At 33.8% G+C, this 13,654-nt stretch overlaps 1 protein-coding gene across 15 annotated transcripts in view; it reads left to right on the top strand.

The window, feature by feature from the left end:
• The window catches only part of CLASP2 (cytoplasmic linker associated protein 2), a 279,413-nt gene that overhangs the window by 52,051 nt on the left and 213,708 nt on the right, over positions 1-13,654 (top strand). For all 15 annotated transcript variants that reach the window (XM_037846856.1, XM_037846829.1, XM_037846847.1 and 12 more), the window contains one exon: positions 5,353-5,499. In XM_037846856.1, coding sequence (XP_037702784.1) covers positions 5,353-5,499 — 147 coding nt within the window. The remainder of the gene's footprint in view (positions 1-5,352; positions 5,500-13,654) is intronic.

Below are 13,654 nucleotides of genomic sequence, written 5' to 3'. Positions count from 1 at the left end.
TGCCTCTTGAGATCTGCTGTTGTATGTTTCCATTGTGTCTTTCATCTCTTGTGTTGTGCCTTTCATTTCCATAGATTCTACTAGTAGGTTTTTTGAACTTTTGATTTCTGCCGTATACATGTTCAGTGCTTCCTTTACAGCCTCTGTCTCTTTTGCAATATCTTCTCTAAACTTTTTGAATTGATTTAGCATTAGTTGTTTAAATTCCTGTATCTCAGTTGAAGTGTATGTTTGTTCCTTTGACTGGGCCATAACTTTGTTTTTCTTAGTGTAGGTTGTAATTTTCTGTTGTCTAGGCATGGTTTCCTTGGTTATCCAAATCAGGTTTTCCCAGACCAGAACAGGCTCAGGTCCCAGAGGGAAGAAATATTCAGTATCTGGTTTCCCTGAGGGTGTGTCTTAGAAAATTGCTCCACCCTTTGATGCCTCGGGTCACTGTGCTTTTCTGCCCAGCAGGTGATGCCCGTTAGCCTATAATTCTTGACTGGTGTGAGAAGGTATGGCTGTGTTCCCCCAGGCTCTGGGGTCTGGTTCTGAATGGAAACGGCCCCACCCGTTTCCTCTTAGAGAAGATAGACCTCCTAGTGGGGGGTTATTAGCATTTCAATGGTGTCTCTCTCTGCTTGTGGTGTCTCCACCCTTCCCAGAGTCACAGCCCTGGAAACTGAAAATGACTGGGGCTTTCTCCACTGAGCCAAAAAAGAAACAGATAGTCCCCTTCAGACCCAGTCCAAGGCGACCCTCCGGCTCTCCCAGGTCACTCGTCACCCAAAGCCTCTGTCTGTTTTTTGGGGATGCGTACCTGTAGTGAGCAGTTCACACTCGCTACTTAAAACCGCAGCTGGAGCTCAGCTGAGCTGTATTCGCTTGCTGGGAGAGAGCTTCTCTCTGGCACCACGCGGCTCTGCAGCTTGGGCTATGGGGGAGGGGGTCTCCCCACCTGGTTCCGCAGGTTTTACTTACAGATTTTATGCTGTGTTCTCGGGCATTCTTCCCAATTCAGGTTGGTGTATGATGAATGGATGGTCTCGTTTGTCCCCCCACAGTTATTCTGGATAATTTACTAGTTGTTTCTGGTTTTTTATAGTTGCTCCAGGGGGACTACTTAGCTTCCACTCCTCTCGATGCCATCATCTTGCCCCAGTAACTGACTTTTTTAGTTAACTGATTGTTAAGTGATTAACTAACTGCCTCTACTTCCATTTTCATTCCTCCTCCCCTTCCTCCATTTCTATCTCTTATTCTGTCTCCAGCTCCGTCTCCCCTCAGTCTCCATCCCCTCCTCCATTGCTTCCTTCTCTCCTCTGTGTCCTCTCCTCCTCTCTTTTTCCTCCTCCTCCATTTCTGTCATATAGGTAGCCACTGCAGCCTGCTCATTTAATTAGTTTCTATCCTTGTTAATATGGCTATCTTGTTCAGTTTCTTTACAATACTGTCTTTTGAAACATTGGAGTTAGAACAGAAGTGTCAGCATATCCATAATTTACGGTTTGCTTTTTGTGCTTGATCCTTCTTTTGTTTATTTAATAGATTTTAGGTTATCTACTATATATGTTTTCAGTAATTTCTTCTGGTTTATCTTCAGTTCACTAATGATTCCTAGAACTGTGTCTAATCTGTCATTATAGCTGCTCATTGAATTTAAAGTTCATGTATTGTATTTTCATTTCTAGAAGTTCTGTTTGGTTATTTTAAAAATAGCTTTGTTACAGTTTTCTGATCCCTGCAGTTATTTTCGAATTTGCTCCGTAAGCAAGCAGGGTTATTTTATAGTCTATTTGGTAATTTCAGAATTTGAATGGGGTCTGTTTCTATCATCTATTTCTTTGTTTGTTCATGGTGTCTTGTTTTCTGTTCTGCTTGGTATCTTTGGAAAATTATTTGTGGGAATAATTTGAAGCCAGAGAGCCTTCTTCCAGAGAAATTTTGCATTCTCATTGGCTTTTGCTTGGGAGTAAGCAGTCTAATCCCAGTGAGTTTAAGGGCTTGCATATTTCTGGATGCCTAAGCAATTTATCTTAATGAAGCAACCATTTGGTTTACTTCTCTGAGGCTGTCTTTTGAGGAAAGTTTGAAAAGAATAGACTGGTTTACTTTTACCTGGAGGGTATAGTCATTTGGTGTACCAGCTTTTGGTGAGAAGAGTCTCCTATTAGATTCTGTATCTTAAGCAGCCTAGTTTTTAAAATCCAGTCTTGCTCTTTTACTTGGAAAATTTAATTCATTTACATTTGATTTAGTTACTTATGTATTTGGTTATATATTTACCATTTTATTATTTATTTTCTGTTTTATCCACTTGTATGTGTTTGTCTCCTTTCCTGCTTCCTTTTGATTAATCAAATATTTTTTATTATTTTATTTCTTCTCGCCTGTTAGTTTATGTATGCATTTACTATTTAACAATGTCTCTAGAACAGGGGTTGGTAAACTGTTGCCTGCAGGGCAAATCCAGCTGCCCTCCTGTTGCCATAAATAAAAGTTTTATTGTAACAGTCATGCCTGTTTGTTTACATATTGTGTATTGCTGCTTTTGTGCTGCAGTGGCATAATTGAGTAGTTGCACAGCGAGACCATGTTTTTGGCCTGCCACAGTAAAATATTTCTTATATAGCCCTTTACAGAAAAAGTTTGCCAAACCCTGCCCAAGGGCAGTGGTTCTCAAACTTGAGGTTGCATCAGAATCACCTAGAGGTCTTGTTTCATTCTAAGTGATTAGGTATTTGGATAGGTAAAGGGAGCAGATTGAAAGGAAGAGATTCTGGGCCCCATCACCCGAGTTTGTGTTTGTTTGTTTTTTCAGTCAACTCTGTTGTCTTTATTTCCTCACGCAGCATTATACAGTTAATGCCTCTTTTTTAACTTTTTATTTTGAAATAATTTTCAAACTTAAAGGACAGTCAAAAAAATAATACAAATCCCATACAGAAAACTCCAATATGCATCCCCAGTGTGTTTGATTCAGTAGGTTGGGTTGGAGTCTTAAGAATTTGGATTTGTAACAATTTCCCAGGTGATGCTAAGCTAGGGACCACACTTTGAGGAACTCTGTTGTGGAGGTTACAATATGCATCTTTGACTTACTATAATCTAAAATGAACTGCTATGTTTTTTTCTTTCTATTTAATACTAAAAGCCTTACAAGTAACCCTCTAACTTCAGTAATATGGAAAACCTCATAACCGTTTAACTTCATCTGCTTTAACTCTTAGGAGCACTATTTTATAATGACCCCAAACTGGAAACAACCTGTCCACCAGCAGTAGAATGGATAATAAATTGTGATGCATTCATATACTAGAAAATTATACAGCAATAGAAATGAATGACTCTTTCAAATTTATGGTTAGTAAAAAGAAGCTAGACAACAATTCATATTATATGATTCCTCTTCTAGAAAATTTATAAATGGTCAAAACCAACTGTGGTATTATCAGTCATTAACTTTGGTAGGAGATAGTGACCAGGGGATCATGAGGGTGCTTACAGGATGTAGGTAATCTATTTTATTTTAAAATCTGAATACTGGTTATATTGGCATGTTCATTTATGAAAATTCATTGAGCTGGGCACTTATGATTCGTGTACTTTTCTCTGGTTATTTTTATAAAAAGTTGTAAATTAATTTCCCAGTAGTTTGAGAATATTAAGAGTTAATTTTTTCAAAATGGCAGAAAAGTTTACTCTTTCAGTACTGTTCCCATGGAAACTTCTGGCTATTCTGTGTTTCAATGCCTTTCAGTAGATCTTTGTGTCTCTCTTTTTGCTGCATTTTTTTTTTAACATGGTGGTGGCAAAAAGGTTTATTTGGGATCTGTAGTAGTGTTTTTAATAGAGCAGTACATGTAAAACATAGGTTTTAAGCCTCTTAATTTATCTAAACAGGCACCCTAATGGTTTTATTCTAAACATTTTTTTTTAAACCAGAAGATAGTTTTTCCTATGAGTTGTGCTATTTAAGAAAAAAGCTTGCTGAAATAGAATGTGGCTTTTTATTAGGATGTCTATATGATTCTTTTTTCCTCCAGTAAATGAAAAAATCTTAAAATTTGTTTGGATTATTTTCTTTAAAATATATTTAATAGTTGGATTCAAAGCATCCCTTTGGAGGGACAGTTTCATTCTAAGTGATTAGGTTATTTGCATAGGTAAAGGGAGCAGATTGAAAGGAAGAGATTCTGGCATATTGATCTGAAGACTGGTAAAGCTGCTTCTCTGCCTCGCCCATCTTGTTTGTCATGGCTGGTTTGTGCAGGGTCCTAGAGAAAACCATATTACTGTAAGAGAAGAGTAAAATACGATTTTAAAAAAAAAGATGTTTGTCGTTTCATTTCTCTTCAAGTGGATGATATTAGTGTGGTCATTCTTAAATATTTTAAAAAGAGCTTTATAGAGTATTTGTGAGAACAAATTTGTTCTGTTCGGTTTCTAAGGACTAAATAAACAGCAGATTGTAAGATTACAGAGTTAATTGTGCACAGTAATGAGTACTGTGATATTCCATGCTTTACTGATGCAATAATAAGCACCTCTGCAGAATATTGCATAAAACCTTATTTTCTATCTGTATAAATTTTCATAACAAATAAGAGAAAACAAATTTAGGTTTATGAATATATAGTATTGTATGCCTTTAAAGTTGTGATATAGAATAAGAATTGTAGCTGCATGGAGACATTTTTAGATGCATGGAGAATTTTTACCTTTCATATGGCAGTAATTGCCATAAGATGATGTCACCTTGTAGCTGATTGGCTGTTGCAGCACCTAGGGCAGGGAAGAGAAAGAAAAATGCCGGCACAAACCTCAGTTGTGATTCTCTGGTTGTTTCTATCTGTGTTTGATAGAATCTTTGATTAGTATTGAATCTGCTGTATTTGGCCATGTGAACTATTGGGAGCATCCTAGGGTGAGGGAAATTAAGAGCTTTCAAAGGAATGAGGCGACTGATTTGCAAACGGATCTGTGATTGTAAGTTGCAAAATCTGGGTATAAGGAATAAGGCAAGGCGTACTGGAAGATGCACTATGGGAGGAGCTGGCAGATAATGCTTGCATGAGTAGCAAAAAAAAGAAAAATGGCTTTTTACTATCCTTAGAGTTAATATGTCTGGTTTTATGTGTTGAGTTAGTATATATAGGTAGGAAATATGATAATTTTGCATTCTGATTTTAAGTCACACAAGGTTGTTTTGTATAGTATTGACTAATATGTAAATGCCTATTCAAAGGAGCTTTATTTTGTGTTATCAAAGTAATGATTTTATATATAGCTTTATTTGATTATTCAGTTTTATAGAAAATGGAATAAAGCTTAGTTCTCTTCAATACATTTTTCTAATGCTTTGTGCAGATAAAAGCTTTGATGATGAAGAATCAGTGGATGGAAATAGGCCATCATCAGCTACTTCAGCCTTCAAGGTTCCTGCACCTAAAACGTCTGGAAATCCTGTCAACAGTGCAAGGAAGCCTGGTTCAGCAGGTGGCCCTAAGATTGGAGGTAATGTAAATCCATTTCAGATCTGATGTGCATGCCCCATGTCCTTGATATGACTATGCATACTTAGAACTTCAAAGGAATATGTTTATTCATGATTGCAGCATGATTGCAGATCTGGCAAGTGTTGCAACACAGAAGAATGTTCTACTTCTTTGAAAATGTTTAAAATATTGTTTATGGCCCTTTTCTGTCAGAACATATGTGAATTAGTGTTTTTTTGAGAGTGTTTTTTTTTTTCAGGTGCCATTTTTTAAGGGAGAGATTGAAGGCAGCAGTTTTTTTTTGTTTGTTTTTTAAGGAGAGCAGGTTTTTCAGATTTGGGTATTAATTTTCAGGTGCTATAGCTGTTACAGAAATTATAGCTATGTAATGCTTTTACATATTCATATATGTATTGAGACTTAAATACTACAACACTGAAAAAATGGTTTGAAGGTTTTGAATTATTTGCCACAATAGGAAAAGGGTGGTGGTCAAGTAAAATTGCCTCAAAAACTGTTTCTGGATCAGATAATAGTAAATAGGAAAAAACCAAGTTTTATGCAGTTATACAACACGTAGGTTGTTCTTTCATCACATTAGAACTCTTTTTAACATATTGTTTATGTTCAAAAATTTTTGATGGGTATTTTTTTCGTATACTTTTCATAATTAGAAAGCCATGAGTGCATTTTAGATGTTAGTTTCTTCTGAGTCTCTGATAGAGTGAATCCTATATGAGTAAGGGTAAATATTTAATGCTAAAAGGATAATTGACTCTCTCTTTTTTCTTTTCTTTTTTCCTTTCTTTTAAAATGAAACTGTTTTAGTTATGATGATTTGGGAGAACTGATTTTTCCTCATTTACAGTAACTGGTGGAAAAATCATGGTCTTCAGGATTTTTGTTTTTTGTCTTTTGGTCTTAGTCCTTTTATTAAAAACAAAAAGGAAAGAAAAATAAACTATATTTTGATGAGTTTCTATAAGGAGTTGTGATCCCCTGATCCTTCTATATAACCTGAATTTTTTTCCAAGTTATATGGTATTCTAAATATAGGAAAACTATCATAAGAATTTCATTTTAACTCTTGTTATATGTCACATAACTAGCAAGAGAGATGGTATGATATATTTATAAATAAAATAGTGTAAAATGAAAATGTCTTATTGATTCTTTGTCTATTTTGAGTATCAGTTTACAACTTTATTTTTCTTTTTGCTTTGCAATTATAAGAATATGTTTTCATTCAAATGTTAGTTATGATATCTTATCACATGATATTTTCTATTAAGCATTCTTACTTATCTCTAGTAAAAGGTATATGACATTCTTAGGTTTCTTTTTGAAACAAATGGGTGCCTTCAGTCATTACAAGGGGAATATTTATTTTTTTCTTGATTTGGGATTATAGATTTTTTTTTCTTTATTAGAGAAGTTGTGGTTTTACAGAACAATCATATGTAATGCATAAATCATGCAATTTATGAATCCTCATACCACCCCACCACCACCACCTTGCATTGGTGTGGAACATTTGTTATAATTGATAAAAGCACATTTTTATAATTGTACTATTAAAGCCCATAGTTAACTTAAAGTTCACTGCTTAGTATAGTTCCATGGATTTTTAAAAAAATTTTTAATCTATTACCATATATGCAATCGAACATTTCCCCCTTTAATCACCTTCAGATATGTATTTCAGTGCTGTTAATTGTGTTCACAATGTTGTGCTGCCATCACTACCATCCATTATCAACACATCTCCATCATTCCAGATCCGAACACTGTATGAGTTAAGCCTTAACTTCCCATTCCCTATCCTTACCCCAGACCCTGGTAAACCTCTGTTCTAGATTCTGATTCTACAAGTTTGTTTATTCTAATTTTTTCAAATCAGTGAGATCATACAGTATTTTCCTTTTGTGTCTGGCTTCTTTCATTCAACATGATGTCTTCAAGGTTCATCCATGTTGTCGTGTGTTATCAGGACTTCATTCCTTTTTACAGCTGAATAATACTCATATGTGTATAATACATTTTGTTTATCCATTCATTGGTTGATGGACACTTGGGTTGCTTCCTTCTTTTGACAATTGTGAATAATGCCACTATGAACATCAGTGTGCAAATACCTGTTTGAGTCCCAGCTTTCAATTCTTTAGGGTGTATACCTAGTAGTGGGTTATAGATTTTAATCTCTGATTTTACTATAATGATTTCATGAGTTGCCTTATTTGTCTTGAAATGGATTAATACTTGAAATACATGTTGATAGTATTTAACATTTTTATGATTCTTGGCCAGTGGTTTATGATTAGCTCTGTTTTTCATGTTTTACTGTCTTTTCTTATGTGAAAATTCAGACTGTGGTTTACCCAGCAAAGGTCGCTTAATTCTGTTGTTAATCAAATTGATATAATCAGACATTCTTTTGTAAAAAGGAGAGAATTTCTTAATGTTCCCCCCCATTTAATGGTTACTGTGTATGAAAATGTTGGATTTTATCATTGTAGTCATTAATGACTTGCACAGATTTTATCTTCTCTCCTCTCGCTCTCTTGCTCTCTTTTTTTTTTTTTTTTGGCAATTGCAGATTCATTCTTTTTTCTTTCCTTTGCCACAGCTCATTTGTGTTCATTGCCCATTTTTCTGTCATAAAAAAGAGCTATTAGCCAGAGGTTATGGATCTTGCTTCTGAAATTAATGTGGTTCTTGACTATCAGTCCTCCTTTGAAAGTTTAACTTTAGATTTTCCAGTCTTGGCAGACATTATTGATGTATAAATTAATTGTAGAAAGTTTTTAGGATTGTAGATTCTTTGAGTTTGAAGGGACCTTGGGAGTCATAAAGTTCTATTTACTATGCAAGTATAGCAAATCCCTTTCATAATATTTCTAATAGATGATTATTCAGCATCTAATTAATATATGCTTTTGTATTAAAATTCAGAACATTCATCACCTATACTACCAACACATATGGACATAATCACTGATAAATTATGATGTACTTTCTTCTTGACTTTTATAATTGCTTTTCCAATTAATTTTACTAATACAAATATTTTCTTGGGAGGACAAAATTGGTACCACTGATTATGTAGTTTTGTCTACCTTTTTCTTTACCATTGAATATCTTCCTATTGTCTTAAATTATTAATTGAAAAATATTCATGACTAAATATCTAGGTAGCTTCCAGTTTTTTCATAGTTTATTTAAAAAACTATGTAATTATTCTTATATGTACGTCTTTAAGCATATTTCCAATCATTTCCTTGGAATAAATTTCTAAAATTCACTGAATCAAAAGATATAAGGAGTGTTAGAGCTCTATCAGTTTGGCAAAGTGTTCTCCAGAAATATATCTAATTCTAGATATATTCTTTTTTTGTATTGCATTAAAATCTGCTTCCTTGTATCTTATCATGTAGGATAAATTATTTGTTAACATGATACTTTCAGTTTCTTGAAGATTGTCCTGTCTCTCTTGTAACTATTCTGTTTTCCAGACTGTTTATTGGCTATTCCAAGGCATATAATAAACAGACAGGTATGATTAGCTCCCATTTAAAGGAATATGGCAGAAGGAAACGTATATAGTGGTATAAGCCAATCACAGCCCAGTGGGTTGGACACATCTCTTTTCAGGTGAGAATAACCCTTCCCCCAAGTGAGCTTCTTTGGAATCATAAATGGATCTACTTTTGAAGTTTTGGAGTTTAAATTATTTCTCTCAGGAATATATGTCAGGAATAGAGAGATGTGTTCTATTTTTAGCAAAGTGTCATATCCAGTTAATTAAGGCTGATAAGACCTCTGATTAATCTTTAGCATGTGTTTTTTTTTTTGCTTTGTTCTTTGGCCTCTGTGTGCCAGCTTCTTCTAGTCATATTTTAATTGTGTGGCCTTTAAACTAAGAAGAAATGAAAAAAAGATTATGGATAGTTCCATAACAATGTATCATTGCTAAAAAAAAACATGTTATGTGGGTGTCAAAAGTGTTAAATGTGTGCTTTACTAATCAGAATAGGGATAAAGTGAGTTCCCTTAAATAGTCCATTTTCTGAATAGCATTTGTAACTACATAATAAGAATTTAGGTAAACACATTTTCTAGTTTTTGGCTTAATGGTTTGGAATGCAATTGCTGAAGGTCTTGATTTTTTAACATATGTATACCTCTATAGTAGTTAAGGTAATACTATTTTTTTTTAAAGTTATTGAGTGTTCTTATATTCTTTCATTTATGCCTCAGAATCCTTGAGTTAGGTACTTTATTTATTATCCTGCTTTTAATTATGAGCAAACTAAATTTCGGAAAAGTAAAGTAACTTGCTCAGGGTCATACTTCTAATAAGCGGGCAAAGCCCAAAACCACTTCGTTATACTAACTGCCCACACTAATCTAACTGGATAAATAATGATTCTTTTAGATCTTACAGCTCTGAGACTATAATCTGTAGTAACCGTCTCTATCTTTCTGTGCTCATAAATCAGGCATTTTAAAGCTCAACTAGTATGAGTCCCAGCAAAATAGAGTATTTGTAAATACACAGACCTTTAATTTTTTTCATTATAAATAGAAATGTTTTAGAATATTTTCTTGTTGAAATTGACTTGTTAAAATTTATTTTCTGTTTTATAATATCCCCATTCTCTCCCTTTTTTTAAATTGTGGAAACATATATACAACATAAACTTTTGCATCTCAGCCAGTCTCAAGCATAAGTCAGTGGGTAATCACATTCACAGCGTGTGCTACCCTCACTACCATCCATTAGCAGAACTTTCCCATCATCCCAACAGAAACCCTGCACCCATTGTGTATTAACTCCCACCCCCCTCAACCTGTCCTTTCTTTACTTTCTCTTTGAATTTGCATATTCTAGCTATTTCATGTAAGTGGAATTATACAGTAACTGGCCCTTTGTGTCTGACTTGTTTCAATCAACATCATGTCTTCAAGGTTATTCCATGTGGTAGTATGTATCAGAACTTCATTCTCTTTTCTTTGAACTTCATTTCTTTTTAAGGCTGAATAATATTCTATCTGTCTATCACATTTTGTTTATTCATTCGTCAACTGATGGACATTTGGGTTGTTTCCACCTGTTGGCTATTGTTAATAATGCTGCTCTGAATATTGGTGTACAAATATCTCTTCGAATCCCTGCTTTCAGTTCGTTTGGGTTGTAAAGCTAGAAGTAGAAATGCTGGGTCCAATGGTAGCTCTATGCTTAACTTTTTGAGGAATTGCCAAACTGTTTTCCACAGCGGCTGTACCTTTTGCACTTCTACCAACAATATATTTGTGTTCCTATTTCTCTGCATTCTCATCAGCACTTGTTATTTTCCATTTTTTAAATAGCCATTCCAGTGGGTGTGAAGTGGTATCTCATGGTTTTGATTTGCATCTTCCTGATGGCTAATAATGTTGAGCATCTTTTCATGTGGTTTTTGGATGTTTGTATATTTTGTTTGGAAAAAGGTCTTTTTGAGTCCTTCGCCCATTTCAAAATTGTGTTGTTTGTCTTTTTGTTGTTGAGTTGTAGGAGTTCTTATATATATTCTTGATATTAAATCTTTACCAGTTATATGACTTCAGAATATTTTCTCCCTTTCTGTTGGTTGTCTTTTCATGTTATTCTTTTTTTAAAAATAAGGGTCAAATTAGATGATCATATAATTGGCGTTGTTCATTATTAGTATCAGATTTTGAGGTTAGTGATTTGTCACTGAGACTTGTATGTAGACAGAGTCACATCATTGTCCAAATCCTCAATTCTCTTAAGTTCTATTCTCTCTTGCTCACTTACTCATTCTATAAGAGTATTCAGTTCTCATAATTGATTATCCTTGTTTCAAATTCAATAGTACATACTCATTTTAAGTATATGCCTGGCCTGAGATTTTATTAAGAATCTCCAGTTTCTCTCTTTTCCACAAGTGATGCTAACTAGTCCCTTTTTTTTCCCATCACGCCAACAAGTTTTTCCTTTTAGTACAAAAGATCATGAGAATTGCTATATATTTAATAACAAATCTCACAGAATTGTTGTTTAATCATGGAATCCCAGTTACCTGCATTGTAACTGACAGACCTCAATTTCTTATTTTTGAACTTTATATAAAATCACTTAACTTTTTTTTGTTTTTTGTTTTTTGGTTTTGTTTTGTTTTTTTTTTTCCTGCTAATGTGGAAAGATACTAAATCCAGAGGATTTTTAGCCCTGAAGGGGTCTTAAAGATGATCTGACTCAGACTGTGATGAAGAGACTGAGTCTTGGAGGCTTGAATGATGTGCCCAAAGCCAAACAGTTGGTTGTTAGCAGAGATGATACAAGAACTCAGTGCTTGGACCACTGTCAGGGGCTTCCTCTTGGATCATCTCTGGGTAATTTCCTAAGTAATGATGCTGGTTGTACATATAGCTGGTTATATATTTATTGGTGGTTGTTCAATAAAAATAGGAATATTTTTATTCCATATAGCAAAAGATTATTATTGACATTTAGAGTTTAGAGACTGGCCAGTCTCCATTCTGTTTTAAATCACTATGAATCCCAGTTCATTGATTATCCATCATTAGATATCCCTTATCTATCCTAATTTTGATTTGAGGCTAAATATGGTATGAGTAAATAACAGACAAATTATTATTATTATATATATTTATATATATAGATCAAATTGCCTAATTGTTTACTGTATATAAAAATATGTTTTACTGTAGTTATTTTCTTTGATCTCAGTTTTGTCTTACCTCCTGTGCAGAATTTAAAGTGATGTCTCATTGTGCAAGATTTGTTTTTTAAGGCATTCAGAATGTTGAAGGGAGAAACTCATATAAAAAGCTAAACTATTTTTATTGAATTTGAATAGGCAGACTGAATGCTTAGAATTAAGTATCTAATCTCTTGATAGGTAAGTTATTGTTGGTATCTCCAGCTGTGTATAGAGCCTGCTTTATGCAAGGTTCCATGTTGGGCACAGAGGGGACCATATAATAGGTTTGATTTGATGCTTTGAATTTACAAAGACATTTACAATATCTGTCTGTGCTTATTATTCCACCAACCAGTGTTAATTATTGTTAGTGTTTTGGTCCTTCCATACTTCATTTGCCTATACTTTTTGACTAAAATATAGATGTTAGAAAATTGTAAATTCTTTCACGTAGTTAAGGAAATTCATTCAAAGCTTGCCTCAGAAAAAGAGTGAAATATTCTTAATGTAGATGTCATTTGAGGAATTATCCATTAGTTAGGCTTATTATATTTGATCCATATAAACTAAGTTTGTAATAACTACAATTCTAACATATATTTGTCATACACATTCTAATTAGTTGAATTGATCCATATAAACTAAGTTTGTAATAACTACAATTCTAACATATATTTGTCATACACATTCTAATTAGTTGAATTGGTCAGAAGCACTGTTTCTGTGATGGGCAGGTTGTGAATTTAAACTACTTGTTTTCAACTTGCCATTTTTTAGAACAGATGTGTATGTTTCTACTACTGAAAATAATTGAAATGCATAAATGGATTTTTGAAAAAAATGATAAAGGTCATGTACATTGTTAAATCATTTGACTAAAATATAGATATAAAGATAAACCTTTAATAATATCTTGATCCTCTATTTATTATCCCTCTGAGGTAACCAGTATTAAGTTGATATGCATCCTTCTGTAACTTACTCTATGTTAATGTATGTAGGTATACATACTAGATATTATGTTTGGTTACATTAAAAAATGGACTCATGCTATTAAACATACTAGAAAGCACATTACTTTGAAACTTGCTTTTTTTTTTGTAGAATGTCCTTCAACATCAAGAATAAGAGCTATCTTATTCTTTTAATAGCTATGCAGTATTTCACCTTATGAATGTACCACAATTAACGATTTCCCTGTTGTCAGTGAAGGTGTTCGCAACTTTATGCCATTATAAAGAATACAAAATCCCCAGGTGCTTATATATTTGAATGTACAGATGCTTCTGTTCTGCAGAATAGAATCCTCTGAATTGGGATTGCTCGATCCCATTGAGAGTTGTTTGTGTTTTTTATTTTAATAGTTAAGGACAGATTATTTTAGCTTCTCCAGTATTGGCTATAATAGTCTCCTTAATTATTGCCATTTTGATGGGTGGAAATGGC

This window comes from Choloepus didactylus, chromosome 1 (assembly GCF_015220235.1).
Source record: "Choloepus didactylus isolate mChoDid1 chromosome 1, mChoDid1.pri, whole genome shotgun sequence".
In the NCBI taxonomy this organism is placed as follows: domain Eukaryota; kingdom Metazoa; phylum Chordata; class Mammalia; order Pilosa; family Megalonychidae; genus Choloepus; species Choloepus didactylus.
This window is presented reverse-complemented; position numbering and strand designations above follow the sequence as displayed.